Below are 18,754 nucleotides of genomic sequence, written 5' to 3' on the forward strand. Positions count from 1 at the left end.
GGGCAAAACCACTCCGCAGGCAGGGGCGTGAAAATCGCGGCTGCTGAGACGCGTTGTGGAGTCGGTACCCGCCGCGGGGCCGCAGGGACCAGGCGCCGCCTCCGGAAACGCCGCGGAGGAGCTGGTGAGCAGGCCCGGACGGCTCGGCGGCGGGGACAGAGGCCTGCGAGGGCCCCGGGGGCGGCCGGCAGCGGGGAGCAGGCCCCGGGCGGAGGGGCCGGTGGCGGGAGCCGCCGCCGCCTCTGTCAGCCCTGGAGGCGGCAACGCAGCGCCCACCCCCCCGAGGGGCGGGGCGTGCGCTCGCGGGGCCAATGGGAAGCGGCAGATCTGCATACCGCTAGGACGGCGCGGCCGGGCCGCTTTTCACGGGGGCCGCCGCTGCTGCCGGCGCTGGGCCGGGCCGGGGAGGCGCGGCGCGGCGCCGGGAATCCGGGCGGGAGGCGGGTTGGGGCGGCGGTGTCTGTCACTGCCCTCGCCCTCACCTCGGGGCGGGGCGGCGCGGGCGGCGCCCGGCGCGGCGGAGAAACCTTACAGTGATTTCAGCTCTTTTAGTATTTGTCCAGCAGGTTTCCCGCGGCGCGGGAAGCCTCCCCAGTGGTGTAATGGCAGCAGGGGGCGGGGCCGCGCTTGCGCGGGAGGGGCTGCGCGGCGGTGAGGGAGCGGGTCCGCTGCGGCGGGGCCCATGGCGGCGTCCGCGCAGGCGGCGGCGCTGAGCGCGGAGCAGGCCAAGGGTGAGTGGCGGCGGGCGGCGGGAGGCGGTGGCGCCCCGCGGGCGGGCTGGCAGCCGTGTGCCCGTCTCCCGCAGCGGTGCTGGCCGAGGTGATCAAGGCCTTCGGGGTGCCCGAGAACGCGCAGCGGATGGAGGAGGCTCGGGACAACGCCTGCAACGACATGGGCAAGATGCTGCAGTTCCTGCTGCCCGTGGCCACCCAGATCCAGCAGGACGTGATCAAAGCCTACGGCTTCAGCAACGACGGCGAAGGTGGGTGGTTCCCCGCCGGGCGGGGAGCTCCGGGCCCGCCGCGGGGGCGGCGGCGGCGGCGGGCGGGTGCTTCCTTCCCACCCGCTGTCTTGCAGGGGTCCTGAAGTTCGCCCGGTTGATCAAGTCCTACGAGTCGCAGGACCCGGAGATCGCCAGCATGTCAGGCAAGCTCAAGACCATGTTCTTGCCGCCCATGACGCTACCGCCGCACGGGGCCGGGACCGGCGGAGTGGCGACCTCCTGAGACCCCTCCTCCTCCCCCGCCGGGTCGCGGTGCTCGGGCTGGTGCCCCCTTTCCAAGGTGTGGGTCCCGTCAGCCCCGGGAGTGGAGCTTGAACAAGGGAGACACTGACCTGGAAGGAGTGGGGGATGATGCTTTGTGCCTGCTTGTGTGTCTGCTTGTGAATAAAAAAATGTCTTGAAAACGCCTTTGTTTTGTGAATGAAGGGGAGCTCAGCGGTCCTCGTCAGGCACAGATGCTTTTCCCTGGTGCATGGTTACAGCAGTGCCTGATGAAACCTGTGCTAGTGTTTTGAGGGGCCCAGCAGGCACCAAGTTCTGCAAAAAGGTAGTTTATGCAATAGTGTGAAGCCCTAGGACTTGGCATCAAAGGGACTTTTTTTTTAACCATTTCGGAGGTGCTGAGCCCCGTCTCTGAGCAAGCATTTACAAATGGCTCTTTGAAGTGCCGTAAATGCTGCTGAGACCCCTGTCCACAGCAGGGTGGGTGCAGCTAACCCAAACCTGTGGCCACGTTGTTTTCTGGCCGAGTGTGCGATAAGACGTGTTAGCCCTAATGCAATAGGTGCAGCAGGGAGCAGCACAGTGTGGGAGGGCTGGGCCTGCCCCATGCGGCTGCAGCCTGGATTAGAACAACATAAACGTAAAATTTTATTTTGGGGCTGGAGAGAGCCAAACCTAACGGAGCGGCCTCGCTCCAGGGTGACGTTTCATGTTGCCGTGTTGAAACTGATTTCCAAGCGTTCGTTGATTGGAACAAAGGGAGGTCAGATATGTCGCTGCTTACAGCCTCCTGCCTCGTGTGCCTGTTGCCCTCGGAAGCGGTTTGAGGTCTCTGGGGAGGGTGATGGTGGCAGGGCCGGGGGCGAGAAAGCCAGGCCCGGGAGAGCAGGGAGCTGCAAGCCAGGTGTGAGAGAGCTGCGTCCAGTTTTGCCTTCTGTGCCTTTCAGCGACAAACCAGGTGGGAACACAGCCAGCAAGGGCGTGAGCTCGGTGGATAGGAGGCAGGAAGAGCAGTCCCTTCCGCCTCCCTCTACCTCTCCCTGCTTGGCCTTGGCTTTCCCCCACGCCTCTAATTATTCATTAACTGCAGCCCAGGAAGTGCTTTGCAAATGGTGAAAATTAAGGCCTCTGCTTGAGGCCTTCAGTTTGCCTGACCTGAAGCTACCACCGCCTTAGGAGCAGGCGGAGTTCCGGACTGTGCCTGTGTGGATCAGACACAGGTGAGTCACGGGAGGTGCCGCGGCCCAGGTGCTCCCCGGCGTGAGCATCCAGCCCTGGCAGGAGGGTGCGAGTCCACCCCTCCTCTGGCGAGGTCTTTGATCTCTCTCCCAAGTCCGTCTCAAGATTCTGTCTTGATAATTCCAACGTTGCTTTATTTTCTTTAGTAGGACCCCCTGATTAAGGGCTGTGGTACTTCCTCCACCAGTTGCTGCCAGTCCCCCATCAGTGGGGGTCTGAGAGTCAAGATCCTGATGCCATCCTGTGGGTGAGTGCTGTGCGTGCTAGTCAGCGGAATAAAACAACAGTTGGCAGTAGGAATTGGGCACAGAAGGGAAAAAAACCCACTTTCTAAGAGGAGCTACAGGATAGCCAGAGGACTGGAGTTCGCAGTGTTTTATGTTGTTACTGCTGTTACCATTGGTCCTCCCCGCTTTGACAGAGAGCAAGCAGGGTTTGCGATGCCCAGTCTGCTACAGGTGCTCTCCGCTGCAGCACCTCTGAATGGTTTTGTACAGAGAGAGGTCAGGTGGCTGACCTTTTAAAACCTGGGTATTTCTTGAGTCATACAGTCTTTCTAGCCCTTCATGGAATAGCAGGATGTAAAATCTTCCCGGTCACTCCAAACGGGTGCTCTGTTCTGGAGACAGCAGTGGCGTGGGGTAAGGCATCGGGATTCGCACCGGCATTGCTCTGTGGTAAGGATCTGGGCAACCGCGGTGGCCCGCACTGACCTGGGGTCCTGTGGCCTGACAGAGAGCATCTGGCTTAGGCAGGTCACAGGAACAGGGTCCGTCTGCCCACCCCCCAAGCCCAGACGGCTTTCACTCCGTGTTAGCAGCTGAGCTGTGATGCAGTTCTGTGCACAACAGCAAAACCTCCTACGTAAAATCATCTCAGTGCTGAGTATTGCAAGTAACAAGTGCAATGCCGATTCTCAAAAGGGGCTCCAAATGAGATCCCCCAAACGCGAGGGAAGCACAGAACAACAAAGTTGATGTCTGGGCAGGAGGGTAGACAGTATAACGGAGAAAGGAACGAGTGTGATATTAAACAGCCAGCATCTGCTTTTGCAAAGGAACATGCTGTTGTGTAAAACTGGAGCTTTGGAGGGACTTAGCAAGCTTGTGGATAAGGCAGGTCTGGCTGATACAGTGTCCTTGGATTTCCAAAAAAATGATTTGACAAGATTTTCTCATCAAAGTCTTTAAATAAAGCTAAAGTCATGGCATAAGAAAGAAGATGAAGTTTTTCTTGGGTAAATAAAATAGAAAATGGAAGATGGGAATAAACATCCATTTTTTACAGCGAAGGGAAGTTGTCAGTGGCCAGGTCACAGGGGCCTAACCTGAACTATACGGTGTTCAGTATATCCAAGTGACCTGGAAATAGAGCTTGGTGAGGTGAGGAAGTTGGCTGATGGTAGAAAGTTACTCAGGATAATAGGGTGGGAGCTGACTGAATAATTGCAGCAGGACCTGATCACAGTGAATGAGTGGGCAATAGAACAGCAGATTAAATTCCATATAGGCGTATATAAAACAATGTTCATGCAGAAAAAAGAATTCAAAATTTACATACAAAACAATGAACTGTGAACTAATTGTAACCTCTCTGGAGTAAGACTGTGATCATACATTAAGTCTGTGCAATTAATGCTTGGTTGTGGTGAAAAAACAGCAGAAATCATCACTGTCTCCATCTATGTCCATGACAAACCAGTATCTTGAACACCGCAGTTCTGTGCCACCCTTCACTCTTATCTCCAGAACAATACACCGGAGTTGGAAATATCTCCAAGAGGGACAGCAAAGGTGGTCAGAGGTGTAGAACGGTTCTGTACAAAGAACACCTTAATAGGGCTGGAGCCTTCAGCCTGGCAAAGACCTGTATGGACGTTACAGACCTGTATCACGAACAGCTTGGAGGGGGTGAATAGGAATCGGGAATCAGTCATTAATTTGTCTGTCTTTTACAACAACCAGTTAATAAAATTGAGGCAGGGAGTGGGTTATAAGCACGCCAAAGGAGGGGGTGTTTCTGTAGCTGAGCAGTGGAACTTCTTGCCAAAGGATGCTAAATTTGTATGGATTTGATGGTTGACTGCAAGTAGCTGCAAACAGAGGCTTAGGGAGTATAGGGGGAAAAGAAACTATACGTAACCTCTTCCTTTGCCAACCATTTTGACCTGTGGGTCACCTAGTCCAACCCCCTGCTCACAGCAGACCTAACCCCAAAGCTGCATCGGGTTGCCCAGGGCCTTGTTCGGTGAGTCCTGGACATCTCTAAGCGCGGAGACTCTGCAGCCTCCCTGGGCACCTGCGGCAATTGCTGAACCGCCCTTGGGGTGGAGCGCGTGTGTCACTTTTCCTGATGGTTAATCAGAATTTCCCTCGCTGCAAGTTAGGCCTGTTGCCTCTCGTCCTTTTTCTGTGTCCCACAGAGAAGAATCTGGCTCATCGTCTCTAAAAACCTCAGTCCCCTTTTCAGTAGTCTCAGACAGCCGTTAAACACCTCCTTAAGCATCTTTTCTCCAAGCTGGACAAACCCAGCTTCCTCTGTCTCTGCTGTGCCCCAGGCTTGTCTCTGCCTTAGTGGCCTTGTGTGGGATTCTGTCCAGTTTCTCAGTATTTTTTTTGCAGCAGTCCAGATGTATGTGTCTTTTAATTGGCTATTTTATTTATCTTCTCTAAATTTGTTCCTGTGCTAGCTGTGGCTTGGCTCCCCACAGGATTTACAAGATGAGGTTCTACCACCTGTGTTGTACTGAAAGCCAAACAACAGCATAAGAGTAGTCTCTTTGCTTAAATCTCTTGACCTGTTAATTATATTAAGAAAGTATTTTAGTGGCTCAATTACAGTCTGCTGTTCCATGCTGCAGCCTTTTGGGAGAGCAACCTCAAAGATACTAACCAATCGCATCTCTACTGTGACATTTTCCCTCCCTTACCAGCCGGAGCTCCTCCCTGGTAGTTTTTAATTAGATGGTCTGGATCAAAGGCACAGAGGCAGCTGGATGCATCCGCTCCCTTCCTGAGCTGAAAGCGATCAGAAATATGAATTCATCCTGTAAATTACATGATTTGGGATTTGTATCCACACAAACGTGGGTTACACTGCACCCTGCGGCATGTCCTACTGGAGGACAGGGAATTACACGGGTTTAGTGCTAACTCACCCCTTCTATTCTGAGCTGGGCTCTTTCCTACCTTGTTCTTTCCCTGTTCCCCTGCATCACACTAATGTTCTCTTCCTCGAACAGATTTTCTTCTCCAGTCAGTTCGTAAGGTGTATGGATGGCTAGGTTTTATTTTTTGTCTGCCGTGGCTTCTTATTGACCCTACCTAATCTAATATTCTTTTGATATCAGGATTTATCTTTTAGGACCTCTGCCCAGAAGTTCTGTCATTTCTCTCCTACCACTAAACAGTATTTCTTTTCCAGTGCTAGACTGGCTCTGATTTAGGTACAGTCTTTTAGGTGCAACTTCTACAACTTTGTGTAGAAGTTGTTCCCTTGAGCCACAGGTCTCTGTGCCTTTAAAGTCTCCTTTTTTTTTTTTTTTTTTAATATCAGTTTTAAGTCAGTACAGCTGGATCCCTGCAGCTCACCACATCCCAGCTCATAATGTGTGTGAAACTAGAAGCATTTCAAAGGAAGCTGATGTAGGTCCCTGGGTTGCCTTTCTAGCAACGAAGTTCAGTTTCCCACTCATCTCTCTTGTACTTCCCTTTGTTGCGAGTTTCTGTCTTGGCCACGAGTTTTGTTTTGGCCATTGCTAGCAGCCTGTTCAGTTTTTTTGCAAGATTTCCTAGTCTGGTGGTGTGCGGGGAAGTCTGCAGCTGCTGATACTTGAAATGAGCGAGTCTCTTGCTGTTCCTGCTGCCCACGCCACCACACAGGGTAGCTGAGAAGGCCCCAGGGAAAAGTCAGGCTCCTTTGCCAGCTGGATTGCCCTGTTTGGCCACTGCTTAGCTCCCATTCTTTCATGAAACCTGCAGACCTTGAAACCAGTACTCTGGGAAAGGGCAGTCCTGGGCTGTAGCTGGAAATGGCTAGGTAACTGGAAATGGTTAGCTTTCCCTCTTTGTATCTAGTCCAGGTTGACAGCTTTGGCCTCAGTATGCTGTACTGGGATCTTAAAGGGCCTAGGCTAAGCTCTCTTGGTGCTGGGGGGGGGGCACTGTAGGTCCTAGCTGTTTGTCCTGCTCTCTACTTGCTCTTCTGGGCAGCTTTGACACCACCTCCCACCCCATCCCTTCCCAGCTACGTCCCTCCTGTCCAGCAGGCTGTTTTGGGGAAGGCAGCACTGTGCTTAGGTGTGCCTGGACCTCAAAATCTGCAGCTCTGGCTTGCAGAGATTTCCGCTGTGGCTGTACGTGGAGTATTTACCTGCCCAGAGGGTTCATCAGAGAGCTGGAGTATGGTGGTTTCTGCAGAGTAGTTGAGGGCAGCCTGGCAGAGCCAAGCAGTGTGGCTGGGCAGTCACAACCTGTAGTAGGTTGCTTCATAGCTCGATGGATGCTAAGATGTACTGCCTGCTTCAGCCTGGCAGGTGTGTGGGTGACCCCCACAGCACAGGCTTGGGGGTGGCGAGCACTCGTGTCTCCCACTGGCCTTTTGTGGAAGAAGGGGAATGGAGAATGTGCAAAACTGAATTTTATGAGCACGGCCGGCACCCAAGATGCACTTGTTAGAGTCAACCCTGGTGTGAAAGAAGACGAGGACCCAAGAATAACAGGGGGGATGGGGAGGAAAGACACAAAAGGAGAAGCAGAAGTGAGCAAAGCAGCTTGGGGCTGGGGAGTTGATGGCTCAGAGCGCTTCCTGTTCCTGGAGCTGCGTGTGCCCAGCTGCACACGGGCTTGCGCCTGCCTGTGCCCAAGTCTCAGAGGGCCAGAGATCAGGGCACGTACCCAGAAACAGGCAGATGGAGAGGGGCCGAATGGACTGATGGTAGACGCCAGGAGAGATACATGGCCAGCTCCCAAGAGGCGCAGAAACAGCTTGGCGTTGGGCGCTCCAGCACAGACCTCCGACTTCCTTTTTCTTGCCAGCGCAAACTGATTTTTCCTCTGTGTTTTCTGAGTTGCTTTGGTGGTAGCCGCTTGGCCCCCTCTTCTTTCATCCTCCACGATGGTGAGGTAAGAGGGGTCAGGGAAGTAGGACAGATCAGAGGAGGGGGGATCATCCTGGAAGCTGTATCTCAGTGGAAATCTTTCATAGTCTGGGGGAGGCATCAGGTAGGAAGGGATGCTGCTGCTGGCTGTCACCTGTACGGGCATCTCTAGGGATGCTGACTGGGGACCGTTCTTCACTGTACAATCTTTTATTCACTTGGTCTTGTTTCTATCGCCTCTGCTAGGTGGTTTCATCGTGACCTGAGTGGGCTGGAAGCTGAAGCCTTACTGAAGGGACGAGGTGTCCATGGGAGCTTTCTGGCCAGACCCAGTCGGAAGAATCAGGGCGATTTTTCTCTTTCAGTCCGGTAAGTAACTGGGTCTCCAACTTCTGTCTTTCCAGGGTTACGTTTGCAGAATGCTTAGATCCTCACAAGTCCTGTGGCATCTTCATCCTGTCCTTACTTCTTTGAGTTCTTTGCAAGCTGTAAAAGGACCTGAGCTTACCAGCATCTTCTAGACCCTCCCTCAAATTGCACCAGGAGCTTCCCTTTCCAGTCATCTCCTCTCACTGGAATGGTTTGCTCTGGTTCTGTGGCAGGAGGTAACACAGAACACTTCCTGGCTCTTTTCCAACTGCCTCACTGGACTGCATCATCCCACAGGGTTGGTGATCAGGTAACCCACATCCGCATCCAGAATACTGGAGATTTCTATGACCTGTATGGAGGAGAGAAGTTTGCCACCTTGTCAGAACTGGTGGAGTACTACACGCAGCAACAGGGCTCGCTGCAGGACAAAGATGGAACCATCATCGACTTGCGATACCCACTCAACTGTTCCGACCCCACTACAGAGAGGTATGGAGAAAGCAAAGCAGCTGGTGTGTCAGAGATGAGATCTCCTCTGTGTTTCATGTCCGCCTTTCTGCCCTGCCTGCGTGCCCAGGGCAAACCCTGCAAAATGTGTCTCCTGCCTCCCGCAGCCTCCTGTGCTTCTGGGGGGGCAGCATCCCCAGGAATAGCTGGATGTACCTTGAGCCATCACAGCAGACCTAATGGGGCTCTATTTATACTTCTGATTTCCTGTTGCCTTTGCTATTTATGTCCTGTTCCTAAAAGCAAAGGTTGTGGCATTAGTTACAGGTCTGCAGTGGTCCATAGAGTGATATGTTATGTGGAAGCCCTCAGTCTTGCCCCAAACCACCTTGGTTATTCTGGGCCTGGGTGACTCACCTAACAGAGCAGGACCATGTTCCCCTGCTATTCCTGGCCTGCTCAGTTTCCTTCCTGTCCCTGTTTTGCATACGTCTCTGACACCAAGTTCCTAAATCAAATCAGGTGGTTTTGCCCTCCTGCTGTGCATTCAGGCTCTTTGATGCAGCTCGGGGAACAGTCGTGCTGTGATCTGGGGCGGACACGTCCTCCTTGTGCACCTGGAAATGGGGAACAATGACACCCTGGGTGAAGCGCTGGGGTACACCCCTGCTTACTCTGGGGTCTGGCTGCAGAGGGGCCCGTGCCCGCCTGCCCCAGCTGTCCTCTCCACTCAAGGCCGTTGGGTTGTGGCCTTGCAGTTTCCTCCCTTCCTCCCTGCGGTTGGAAACTTCTCCCCCCTTGACAAGCTCTTACGAAAGCTCCGCTGCTGTCTCCCCAAGTGATTTTCCATCACGTGGCTTTTAAGAGCTTGGCTCTACTGGGGGAAGGGAGGGGGAAACGGGACCCATTAACCCTTTCCTACCTGTGGAGGGGAGGCCCGGAGACCTCTTTGATGAGCAGGAGTGATCAACCGTTCCCTGGGGGTGCATCTGAGCACTGGCACATGGCAGCTGAACACTTCTTTGGGAGGAGGTTCAGAAATTATTGACTGCCATGCCATGAAAGTCACCAGCTACTTCTCGCAGTGTTTGAGGAGAGTATCATCAGAAGTTACTTGCCAAGAAACAATAACTGCACATCTTGCTGTCAAAATGGTTCCTAGATGTAGTGTAGAGGAATGTGTGGCTCTGTGACTGGGGCATGGCCTCCTGAACTCAGTTCTTGGGAACAGATACTCCTAACAATGTGAAGTTCACCACAGACAACAGTGGAAGCCTGGGGTGGTACTGGTGGTTACTCCGTGGGCAGCAAAAACCTGCTCCCACAGCTCTAACTGCACTGGCTCGTCTACCGAGCACCAGCCTGGCCTTGATGGCCTCATGCACAGCAACACATGGAGTGCGGCCGGTGCTTGCTGCGGTACCTGCAACAATCAGGAGCAGGGAGGGACGTTTGCAAGTCAGTCTGATGCAACATCTACCTGCTTTTGAAATGCTGTTCACAGGGGGCGATGGCCAAAACCGGCTGTGCCTCCAGCCACTGAGGCAGCTCTGTGGAAGCGGGACAGAGCTGAAGCGAACACGGCCTTTGGCTGCCGTGCTCTGAACACAGAGCCCAGCACAGGGCTCCAGCTGGAGACGGGAATGTCCCGGGACCAGAGGGGCCTGTTTGAGCCAGGCCCATCCCTGCTGGAGGAGAAGGGCCCAAATCCCCTCCCTGACACCGAGCTGGGAAGGAGTGAAGGGACCGGGGCAGGGGCACCAGGGCTGTGGTGGCCCTTGGGCTGAGATGGGTTCACCAGAAAATGGATACCAGGAGGAGGGGAATGATTCAGAGAATTTCCCAATGCTCAGATCACCTCACAGCTCTCAACTTTCTATAATTTGGATCTCCAGCTCCAGCTTCCAAGTGGAAGCAGGACAGAGCTGCAGTGGACATGGCCTTCTGCATCTCTACTTGGCAGCTCAGCAGTGTCCCCCAGGACCTTCTGGTGTGATCCAGAGAGACTGTGGAGCTTGGGACAGGCATGAGGAAGTAGAGGATCTGCAGAGACAACCTGGGTCACATCTGGAGTGTCTGCAGGGCCAACAGCCCTGGGCTCCAGGGTTGTCTCACTTGTGGTAACCCTCACTTGTACCCATATGTCCTGGTTTAACTATTTCAGTCTTGGGGCTTTGTATTTCACTCCCTTTGTGGGGGAGGGGTCATGGCTGCGTGGTCTCAGACCCTGGCAGGGGCTAAACCACCACACCATACCACCCAGCGTGGTGAGATCCCACCAGGCAGGCACATGCACCTGCCCTTTGTAGGTGGGAAGGGACTTGGCAGCAGCTGTGCTGTCTGCACCAGCTGTGCCATTTGCACCCTGCTTGTGTCCCCCTGCGCCCTGGCCCCAGTCCTGGCAGCAAAGCGGAGAGCACCTCAGTCAAATGGGGGTGCTCCTCACCTTGTGCTGAGCAGAGAGAAGGAGCTGCTGGCTGGGTGTTTGCATTGAGGACAGGAAAGTGCACATGGATCAACAACAGTGCTAAGTACCAGGAGCAGAATATGGGCTCCTGGTGTTCGCTCCCATGACTAGGCTGATTGCTGCAGTGTGATGTGCCCAGAGAATGGGAATTATCCTTTGAATGAAGAGGTGACTGAGTTTCAGAAAGACAGGTTACTGGGATGGTTCTTTAATGCATCTGACCTCAACACAGCCATCTGAGTGCTACTAAATGCAATGGGAGAGTTTCTGACTCACTGGGGGTTTATTTTTGTTTCCCTGGTGTTTGAGTTTCCAAAGCACCTTGCAGCAGTAAGGCTACAATCCCAATAATGCTGGGAGGTGCTGAAACCCACAGACTACCCTCCCCTAGCTGGTCTTCGAGCTGGCGAGTATTGCTTACCTATGCTTGTGTGTGTCACACAGCTGGATCACACTTGGTGCTTTCCCGCTGTGTCCTCTGGTACCGGCATTCTGCTCTCTGGGTCCGTTCTACCTCTACCTTATCCCTTGCCCTTTCCTTTTCTTGCTCTCTACTTCTTTCCGTCTCATCTGCTTTTCCCAAGATCCTGCTCCTCCCTTGATTTTCTTCCCTCTCTCTTTCTCTCCTCTCTGTCTCTCCCTTTCTTTCTTCCTCCCTCAGCCTTCCCCAGTGTTGCTGTCCCTCACTTATCAGCTTACCTGCGTCTCCACCTCTCTTGTGACCATCTCTTGCTTTTTCCTAGATGGTACCATGGGCATCTGTCAGGCCCTGCAGCTGAGTCACTTCTCCAGGCCAAAGCCACCCCTTGGACCTTCTTGGTGCGGGAGAGCCTCAGCAAACCTGGGGATTTTGTCTTGTCTGTCCTCACTGACCAGCCTAAACCTGGGTCTGATGCTCCACCAGCTGGGGCAACCAGCGCCTCTGGGGCCCGGCTCAAAGTCACGCACATCAAGATCATGTGTGAGGTGAGCAGTTGGGAGAGCAAAAGAAAAGGGAGTGGAAGAGGTCTCTGCCAATCTCTGCTGATCATGTCCTCAAAAACATGGGTCCTGTCAGCTTGATTACCACCAGCAGTGTTTCTGAATTTGGATCAAAGTGCTGTCACCTTGCAGGTTCCTTAAGTCCTCGCCCCAGCCTGGGTGACCACGGGCAGTGCTGGGTGCTCAGACGCGGGAGGAAGCAGGGCTTGGTGTGACCCGGAACTCCAGTACAGGGAGTCTGTGGTGAAAGAGAGAGGAGGATTCACAATCTAACTATGAGTTCATCAAAAGATGAGATGGAGGAGGAGGGGCATCTGAAGGATGTTACCAACCTGGCTGTCACTAGTTCTGTTTCTTTCATGTGGGACAATGCAAAGTGGAGGGAAATTTCAAGGACAGAAAGCAGCTGACCTTAAATGAGAGCTGAGGGCAATATACCTTCTCTGGGCTTCCATCTGCTGAGAACAGGAGTCAGTTCACCATGCTATGAGCTTAGTGTTCTCAGGGCAAACTACCATTTGACTTCCCTGCCAGAGGACATGCTTTTCTCGATGGCACAGGGTGGTGCCTATGGCTTTGCACCCCAGCGTTACCTTTTCCCTGAGTGTTACCAGCTTTGTCTATAGGAGTGTCATGAGTGGGACATTCTTCTTCCATTTAGAATGGACGCTACACAGTTGGAGGTGCTGAAATGTTTGACAGCTTGGCAGATCTGGTGGAACACTTCAAGAAGATTGGAATTGAGGAGGTGTCTGGCTGCTTTGTGTACCTGAAGCAGGTAAATCCCATTTCCTCTGTTTCTTAGGGATCCTTTGGAGGGACCCACTTGCTCTTTGTTTCTGCTTTGTGTCCCTCTCCTCCTTTTCTCCCCAGCACAGAGGAGGCTTTTCTCTCCAGCAGCATCTCTCTCTCATGCCAACCCATTGTGTTTTCCCATCCCCAGCCTTACTATGCTACGAGGGTGAATGCTGCTGACATTGAGAATAGAGTGCAGGAACTGAACAAGAAGAGTCTATCTGAGGAGACATCCAAGGCTGGATTCTGGGAGGAATTTGATGTAAGAAACTGCTGGGGGACATAGTCCTGGCTTTTTGGGAAGTCCGTGTGCACCACCTCATTCTCCAACCTTGATTTCTTCCTGGACATGAACTTCTCAGGTGTCATGTAAATTTTTGTCAAGTTATCTCTGAAAGAAGTCTCTGTTTGGAACCTGTTCCTCTGGGGAGTGAGTGTCATCTTTAAGTGAATCCAGTGAGGCAGAAATGTGCTTTTTCATGGTTGGGAGAATGAGTCACCAAGACAGTAAGGGCATGAACCTTGGACTTTTCAAGTCTAGGTTTGCTTTTCTTCACACCTCTGCTCCCCCACAAGCATGCCTGTGTGTCCCCTGAGTCACCGCTGTTCCGCTGAGTGCCCACCTCCCCTCTCATACATTGTGACCTTGCCATGACTATTCTTTCTTCTGGTCTCAGAGTCTGCAAAAGCAGGAAGCCAAGCAGCTATTTGACCGTCATGAGGGTCAGAGACCCGAAAACAAGAGCAAGAACCGATACAAGAATATCTTGCCCTGTGAGTCTTGCTTCTCCACTATAAAAAAACCCCAACAACCAATAAATAGACACAGACAGGCAATGAAGAGCCATCTGAGTCATCCCTGGCCCTGCCTCAGCCCGCTCTATCCTCCAGAGCAGGTTACAAGGTGTACGGCACTGAAGATTTAAGAGCTGATGAGAGAGGTCACAGCTTTTTCATGTCCTTGAAGGAAAGAGGGAGGGTTGCATCAGACTCATTAGCTTCTGATGGCTCATCATAGGGTTAGAGAGATGGGAGGATGGGGTGAGATGGGTCTGACCCCAGAGGAGAGGTGAAAATATGGAGCGTGATGGGTAGCATGAATGAGGTGACATGGGGCAGTGAAGGAGCTTCATGTGGCTGGGCACAAAGTATCTCATTGCTCTGTTTATTCTTTCACTGCATCCCCAGTTGATCACTCCAGAGTCATCCTGCAAGGAAGGGACCCAAATATACCTGGATCTGACTATATCAATGCCAACTACGTCAAGGTGAGACTCTTGAAAGATGGCTGTATGCCCAAAATGGGGGAAGGCCTGCCTGGTCCTCAGCCCTCCTGATCTTCCCCTGTGCACACTCAGAACAACCTGATCAGCCCAGATGAGTGCACCAAGACCTACATTGCCAGCCAGGGTTGCCTGGATGCCACGGTCAATGACTTCTGGCAAATGGTGTGGCAGGAGAACACGCGCATTATTGTGATGACTACGCGGGAGGTAGAAAAAGGGCGGGTAAGCAGCAGTTTGTAGGTGTGTTGGAGCTGCCCTCTTTTCCCCCCTCAACCACCGCTCTGCTTTTTCTCTCTTTCTGGCCTTCTGCCATCCTCACCCTGCCCTGTCTGCCCGCACAGAACAAATGTGTGCCTTACTGGCCAGAGGTGGGCAGCACGAAGGAATATGGTCCCTACCTTGTGGAGAACGCCGGGGAGCATGATGCACTGGAGTACAAACTCCGGCACCTCTGCGTGTGTCCGATGGATAATGTGAGTGGGCCTGGTCAGGGGCTGTCATCGAGCCCGTGGGTCTAACAGTCACTGCACCTCTGAGGCTGGGAACCGCGGGGTGCTCTGGGGATGCTGCTGTTAGGTCATTCTTGGGGCTGCAATTCCCACCTGGTTTGGGCTGGAATCACACTGGTGGAATCACCAACAAGTGCGCAGGAGACAGAGATTCCCTCTGGCTTCAGACCCACCTCTCCCTGGGCCAGAGGCCAGGGGATAGGCCTGGGCTGCGGTTTCACTGGGGGGGTGTTTTGTTATTATCAGGGTAAGGCTGTGCGTGAGATCTGGCACTACCAGTACCTGAGCTGGCCTGACCACGGTGTACCCAGTGAGCCGGGAGGAGTACTGAGCTTCCTCGACCAAATAAACCAGAAGCAAGAGAGCATCCCAGATGCAGGGCCTGTTCTGGTGCATTGCAGGTTGGTACAGAGGCTGGGCTTTGAAGCATTCTCCATTCCTTATCTAGGGTGGGGTATAGAAAGTCTGTCCTGCTGCACCAGCTCTTCCCCAGGGCTTGCGAGTGAAGCGTATGCCAGCCCTGATATTTGCTTTTTCCTCTTCGGTGCCCCCAAACCAAACTCTCTGCCTGTTGAATCCGTGACTCTTTTTTTTGTGGCAGTGCTGAACAGCTGCTGCAAGTGCTGCATCCTTCCCCAGAAGGAGTTACATTTTTTTTCAGGAGCCATATTGCTCTGACCTCTGCTTGTCCTCTCCTTGCAGCGCTGGGATTGGCCGCACTGGGACTATCATCGTCATTGATATGATAGTGGAAACCATCTCCACCAAGGGTAAGGGGACCCCAAAGTATCTTGAAGTGTACTGGCCTGCCCAGTAGGGCTGTGCCCTTAAGTCCAGCTGAAAATGGATGAGAACTCTCAAGTATTGGTGTGTGAGATCCTGAGAGAGGATCCTGAGATCCTGGCTACGTGGCAGCTGCTAGATCTCTGCACCATATCCACTTACTGGGGCTTCAGCCTTCCCGGAGCTTGGGATCTTTCTCCAGGGCCAGGCTTGAAAGATGCTGAGCAGGAAGGAGGGATAGGAGGTCCCTACGGAAGTGAAGAGTATGGAGGGAGGTGGAAACTTCTTGACTGACCTCCACTGTGACTGCTTTTGGGAGAGGGGGGCAGTGAACGTGGCCATAAGCTTTTCTGGTGCCTCTTGCTAGGGCTGGACTGTGACATTGACATCCAGAAGACCATCCAGATGGTGAGGGCCCAGCGCTCGGGGATGGTGCAGACGGAGGCCCAGTACAAGTTCATCTACATGGCCATCTGCCAGTTCATAGAGACAACCAAGAAAAAGCTGGAAGTTATCCAGGTGAGGAAGGCGATTCTGCTTTTCTGTCCTGTGAGTCTAGGCCCTGCATGGTGCTGGCTCTGAGACCGAGCACTCTGTTTCCCAAGCTTTAAGAAAAAACTTAGAAAAGGGACCACTGGGACCTGCCTAGACTACAATGTTGTGCACTGAGATTTGAGTCCCTGTTCCTCTCTTTAAAATTCAGGGGGCAGTTCAATTACCAACTGTTCAATGTTAGCAGTTCAATTACCAACCCCTTGTACACTTCTAGACAGCAGTAAGTTTTAATGGAGTTATTTCAACTATGTTCTATATAACATCTCCATCAAGTGCTGTTTTGTTACAAGCTAAATCTAGGACAGGCAAAGACGTGGCCCTCTCCTTTGCTCTCTGCCTTTCCCATCCTGGTTCTGCAGTTGCAGGATTTTCTCCTGCTAGCTGAAAAGTGGCATCTTTTATCTCTCCTTGTAGCCTCTGGCAGCATCCAGTAGCTGCTGCTATCTGTTTAATATTCTTTAGTAGCACTCTCAGGCATTCCAGTGCCTCCAGAAATCTGTTGCCCCACTGTTCGCCCCTGCACAAGGTTCCACTTCTGTCCCTGCTTCTCACCTCTGCCACAGCAGCGGGCAGAGTGCACTGAGGACTTCAGCGATTCTCCAGCCTCCACTGAGATCCTGGCATGAGCATCGTCAAACAGCCAGAACTCTTCCACGATGCCTCAGACCGCACTCTCCTCAGCTTGGTTTTTCTCTCCTGTAGTCTCAGAAAGGCAAGCCGAATGAGTCTGAGTATGGGAACATTGCCTATCCCCCTGCAGTGAGGAATGTGCATGCCAAGGCTTCGCGAAAATCCTCCAAGTAAGAGCTCACCTAAAGCCCAGCTATGCCTGCTTCTGGCAAGAGTCTCCCTGCTGGCTTGGCTGGCTTTTCCCTCTTGCTAATTTTTTCCCTTGTTTTTCCCTGGTCTCACAGACAGAAAGAGGAGTCGACGGTTTATGAGAACTTGGGAAAAAAGGAGGAAAAGGTGCGGAAACAGCGCTCCTCAGAGAAGAAACTGAAAGGCTCACTAAAGAAAAAATAAGCATACAGTTGCAGGTAGCCCTGCGGGGGTTTTGAACCACCCTGTGGGGGTGCAGGACTGAAGCTTGCATCCAGATTGGCCTGTCTTGTGTTCCTTGCTCCTGGACTGCAACTAGGCCTTCCCCTTCTCTTCCGTGCCACCTCCCAGTGCCCTGAACCAGACTGCTTTCCAGCTCAGCTGACCACTGTCCCTTGCCTGTGCAGGCCAGCGGAGGCTCCTGCTGCCCCTTCATCATCCATTAACAGGAAAAATTCATGTCCCTTCCTTCCCTTGATCTCTAAGCACTGGGGCCCAAACTCACCTCTACTGTGTCAGCTTCAGCAGACTCCTGGAGGAAGAGCTAAGGAAGCTCTTCACAGGAGCTACAGCTCTGCCCACTGCTGTGAGTGAGGGTTTAGCCTGCTAGTGCGCCTGAAGCCTCAGCTTTTAAAGTATAGAGGTTTTGGCCCATTTCAGCTCAGCTCCTCTGCCATTCAACAGGAAACTTCCTCTTAATACCAACCTTCTGCCCTACGATTCCTTTTCTATTTGATCCTTTGATTGGATGCTGTAAATATACCAGAATTTGATGGGATGGCCATGTTTTCTTCTTTCTTTGTAAATAAATTTGTATTTGTTTGAATGCTGAGTCCCAAAAGTTTTTTTCTATGATTTCTCTTTGAGTATAGCTGTACTCCTGGCTTCACTTGCAGCCCTGCAAAGACCTACAAGAATGGCTCTAGCTTAGTTTTCATCACTTCCTGCAGTCTTCAGACTCCTAAACAGAAGCTGTGACCAATTATGGTGGCTCCTTGCTGTGAGGCTTGAGGTAGTCATCAGGTAAGTCTGAGCACAGAGCTGGGACAAACTCAGATGCAGGCATTTGCATTTAAATTTTGGTCTTTGGAAAAGTCATCCTTATGCCCCCAAATCATGAGTCATTTTGACATCCTCTGTCTTTGATCCAATCTGAGCTGGAGGATAAGTCACAAGGGCTGCTTCAGCAAACAGTGTAGTGCCTGACTGCTCTGGTGTAGGTATCGCTTGGTAGAAATGAAACTTCATCTTTATGGAGAAGGTAGACCACATTGTGGCTTCACAGAGACTAGTCAGTCACCTACAAGGAGGGGCTAAGGCAGCTGGGTTGTTTAGTCTGGGAAAGAGGGGGCTGAGGGGTACGATATTCTCGTCTACAACTCCACAGAGCGGTGGTAAGATGATGGCAGTGGCAGATAATGAAACCAGAGGCAACAGTCCCAAATTGCAGCTTAGGAGGTTCAGGCTGAACACTAAGACTGGTTTTATCAGACATGATTCAAACAGATGCTCAGAGGGGGAGCTCTGTCCTTGCAAGTTTTCAATACTTGAATGGACAAAGCCATGGCTGATCTGACCTAGCTAGTACTGGCAGTAGTGCCACTTACACCAGCAGCTGGGGCTAAAGACCTCCAGAGGTCCCTTCCCACCATTCTGTGAGTGCCAGAGAGCATTCCTTAGCGCTGGAGCCTATCCTGGGTGGTGTTAGAATGGGACTCAGCACGGTTTGTAAAGTCTTGATGCTAAAACTAGGCCCCAGGCTGTGAACTGTACCCAAAGACCATTTGGGAGAATGCTGAGAGGGTTTGGATAAAGCCACAGCTACAGCATGGAGATCTGAGCCTTTCTGTGGCAGCTGGCTTAGATCGCAGGGACTGAGCAGGGGAATCCTTAATTTACAGGTACTGCTTAGGCCGTGGGCATTTGCTACTCAAAGAAAAAGACAGCTCAGGTGTCCTGGACTAGGATCTGGTAGAGCTGATGGCAGGAAGACGCATCTCGAGCGTGTCCAGAGAAGGGCAATGAAGCTGGTGCAGGGTCTGGGGCACAGGTCTGATGGGGAGCGGCTGAGGGAACTGGGGGGGTTTAGTCTGGAGAAGAGGAGGCTGAGGGGAGACCTCATCGCCCTCTACAACTTGCGGAGAGGGAGGGATGAGTCTCCTGAACCAAGTAACAAGC

General features: G+C 52.7%; 2 protein-coding genes and 1 non-coding gene across 4 annotated transcripts; all 3 read left to right on the forward strand.

Annotated features, from left to right (window-relative positions):
* Positions 1–531: 531 nt before the first annotated feature.
* Positions 532–591, forward strand: LOC141920349 (U7 small nuclear RNA). The gene has a single exon (XR_012622293.1). It is a non-coding gene; the product is annotated as a U7 small nuclear RNA (small nuclear RNA).
* On the forward strand, positions 583–1,407 carry C2H12orf57 (chromosome 2 C12orf57 homolog). Its single transcript, XM_074810377.1, has 3 exons — positions 583–731; positions 806–982; positions 1,078–1,407. The coding sequence occupies exons 1-3, from the start codon at positions 683–685 to the stop codon at positions 1,224–1,226; spliced, it is 375 nt and encodes a 124-aa protein (XP_074666478.1). The 5' UTR covers positions 583–682; the 3' UTR covers positions 1,227–1,407.
* Positions 1,408–2,333: 926 nt separating this feature from the next.
* Positions 2,334–17,402, forward strand: PTPN6 (protein tyrosine phosphatase non-receptor type 6). Of its 2 annotated transcripts, XM_074810526.1 has the most exons (16): positions 2,334–2,445; positions 2,611–2,711; positions 7,809–7,931; positions 8,229–8,423; positions 11,592–11,814; positions 12,491–12,607; positions 12,773–12,886; positions 13,302–13,398; positions 13,813–13,892; positions 13,983–14,132; positions 14,252–14,383; positions 14,666–14,820; positions 15,122–15,189; positions 15,570–15,721; positions 16,460–16,557; positions 16,672–17,402. In XM_074810526.1, exons 2-16 carry the CDS (start codon positions 2,698–2,700, stop codon positions 16,778–16,780), a joined length of 1,827 nt encoding a protein of 608 aa, XP_074666627.1. In that variant the 5' UTR covers positions 2,334–2,445; positions 2,611–2,697; the 3' UTR covers positions 16,781–17,402. The 2 variants fall into 2 exon arrangements, with proteins under 2 accessions (XP_074666627.1, XP_074666635.1); XM_074810534.1 differs by lacking the exons at positions 2,334–2,445; positions 2,611–2,711 and adding an exon at positions 4,403–7,587.
* Positions 17,403–18,754: the final 1,352 nt, after the last annotated feature.

Source organism: Strix aluco, chromosome 2 (assembly GCF_031877795.1).
Source record: "Strix aluco isolate bStrAlu1 chromosome 2, bStrAlu1.hap1, whole genome shotgun sequence".
NCBI classification, from domain to species: Eukaryota; Metazoa; Chordata; class Aves; order Strigiformes; family Strigidae; genus Strix; species Strix aluco.

What these genes read in the sequence shown, in the direction of transcription:
- C2H12orf57 (XM_074810377.1), top strand. Translation starts at nt 683, where the DNA reads ATGGCGGCGTCCGCGCAGGCGGCGGCGCTGAGCGCGGAGCAGGCCAAG. An exon ending in GAGCGCGGAGCAGGCCAAGG is followed by an intron (nt 732 to 805) that starts GTGAGTGGCGGC and finishes CGTCTCCCGCAG; the next exon opens with CGGTGCTGGCCGAGGTGATC. An exon ending in CTTCAGCAACGACGGCGAAG is followed by an intron (nt 983 to 1,077) that starts GTGGGTGGTTCC and finishes GCTGTCTTGCAG; the next exon opens with GGGTCCTGAAGTTCGCCCGG.
- PTPN6 (XM_074810526.1), top strand. An exon ending in TCAATGCCAACTACGTCAAG is followed by an intron (nt 13,893 to 13,982) that starts GTGAGACTCTTG and finishes GTGCACACTCAG; the next exon opens with AACAACCTGATCAGCCCAGA. An exon ending in GGAAACCATCTCCACCAAGG is followed by an intron (nt 15,190 to 15,569) that starts GTAAGGGGACCC and finishes GCCTCTTGCTAG; the next exon opens with GGCTGGACTGTGACATTGAC.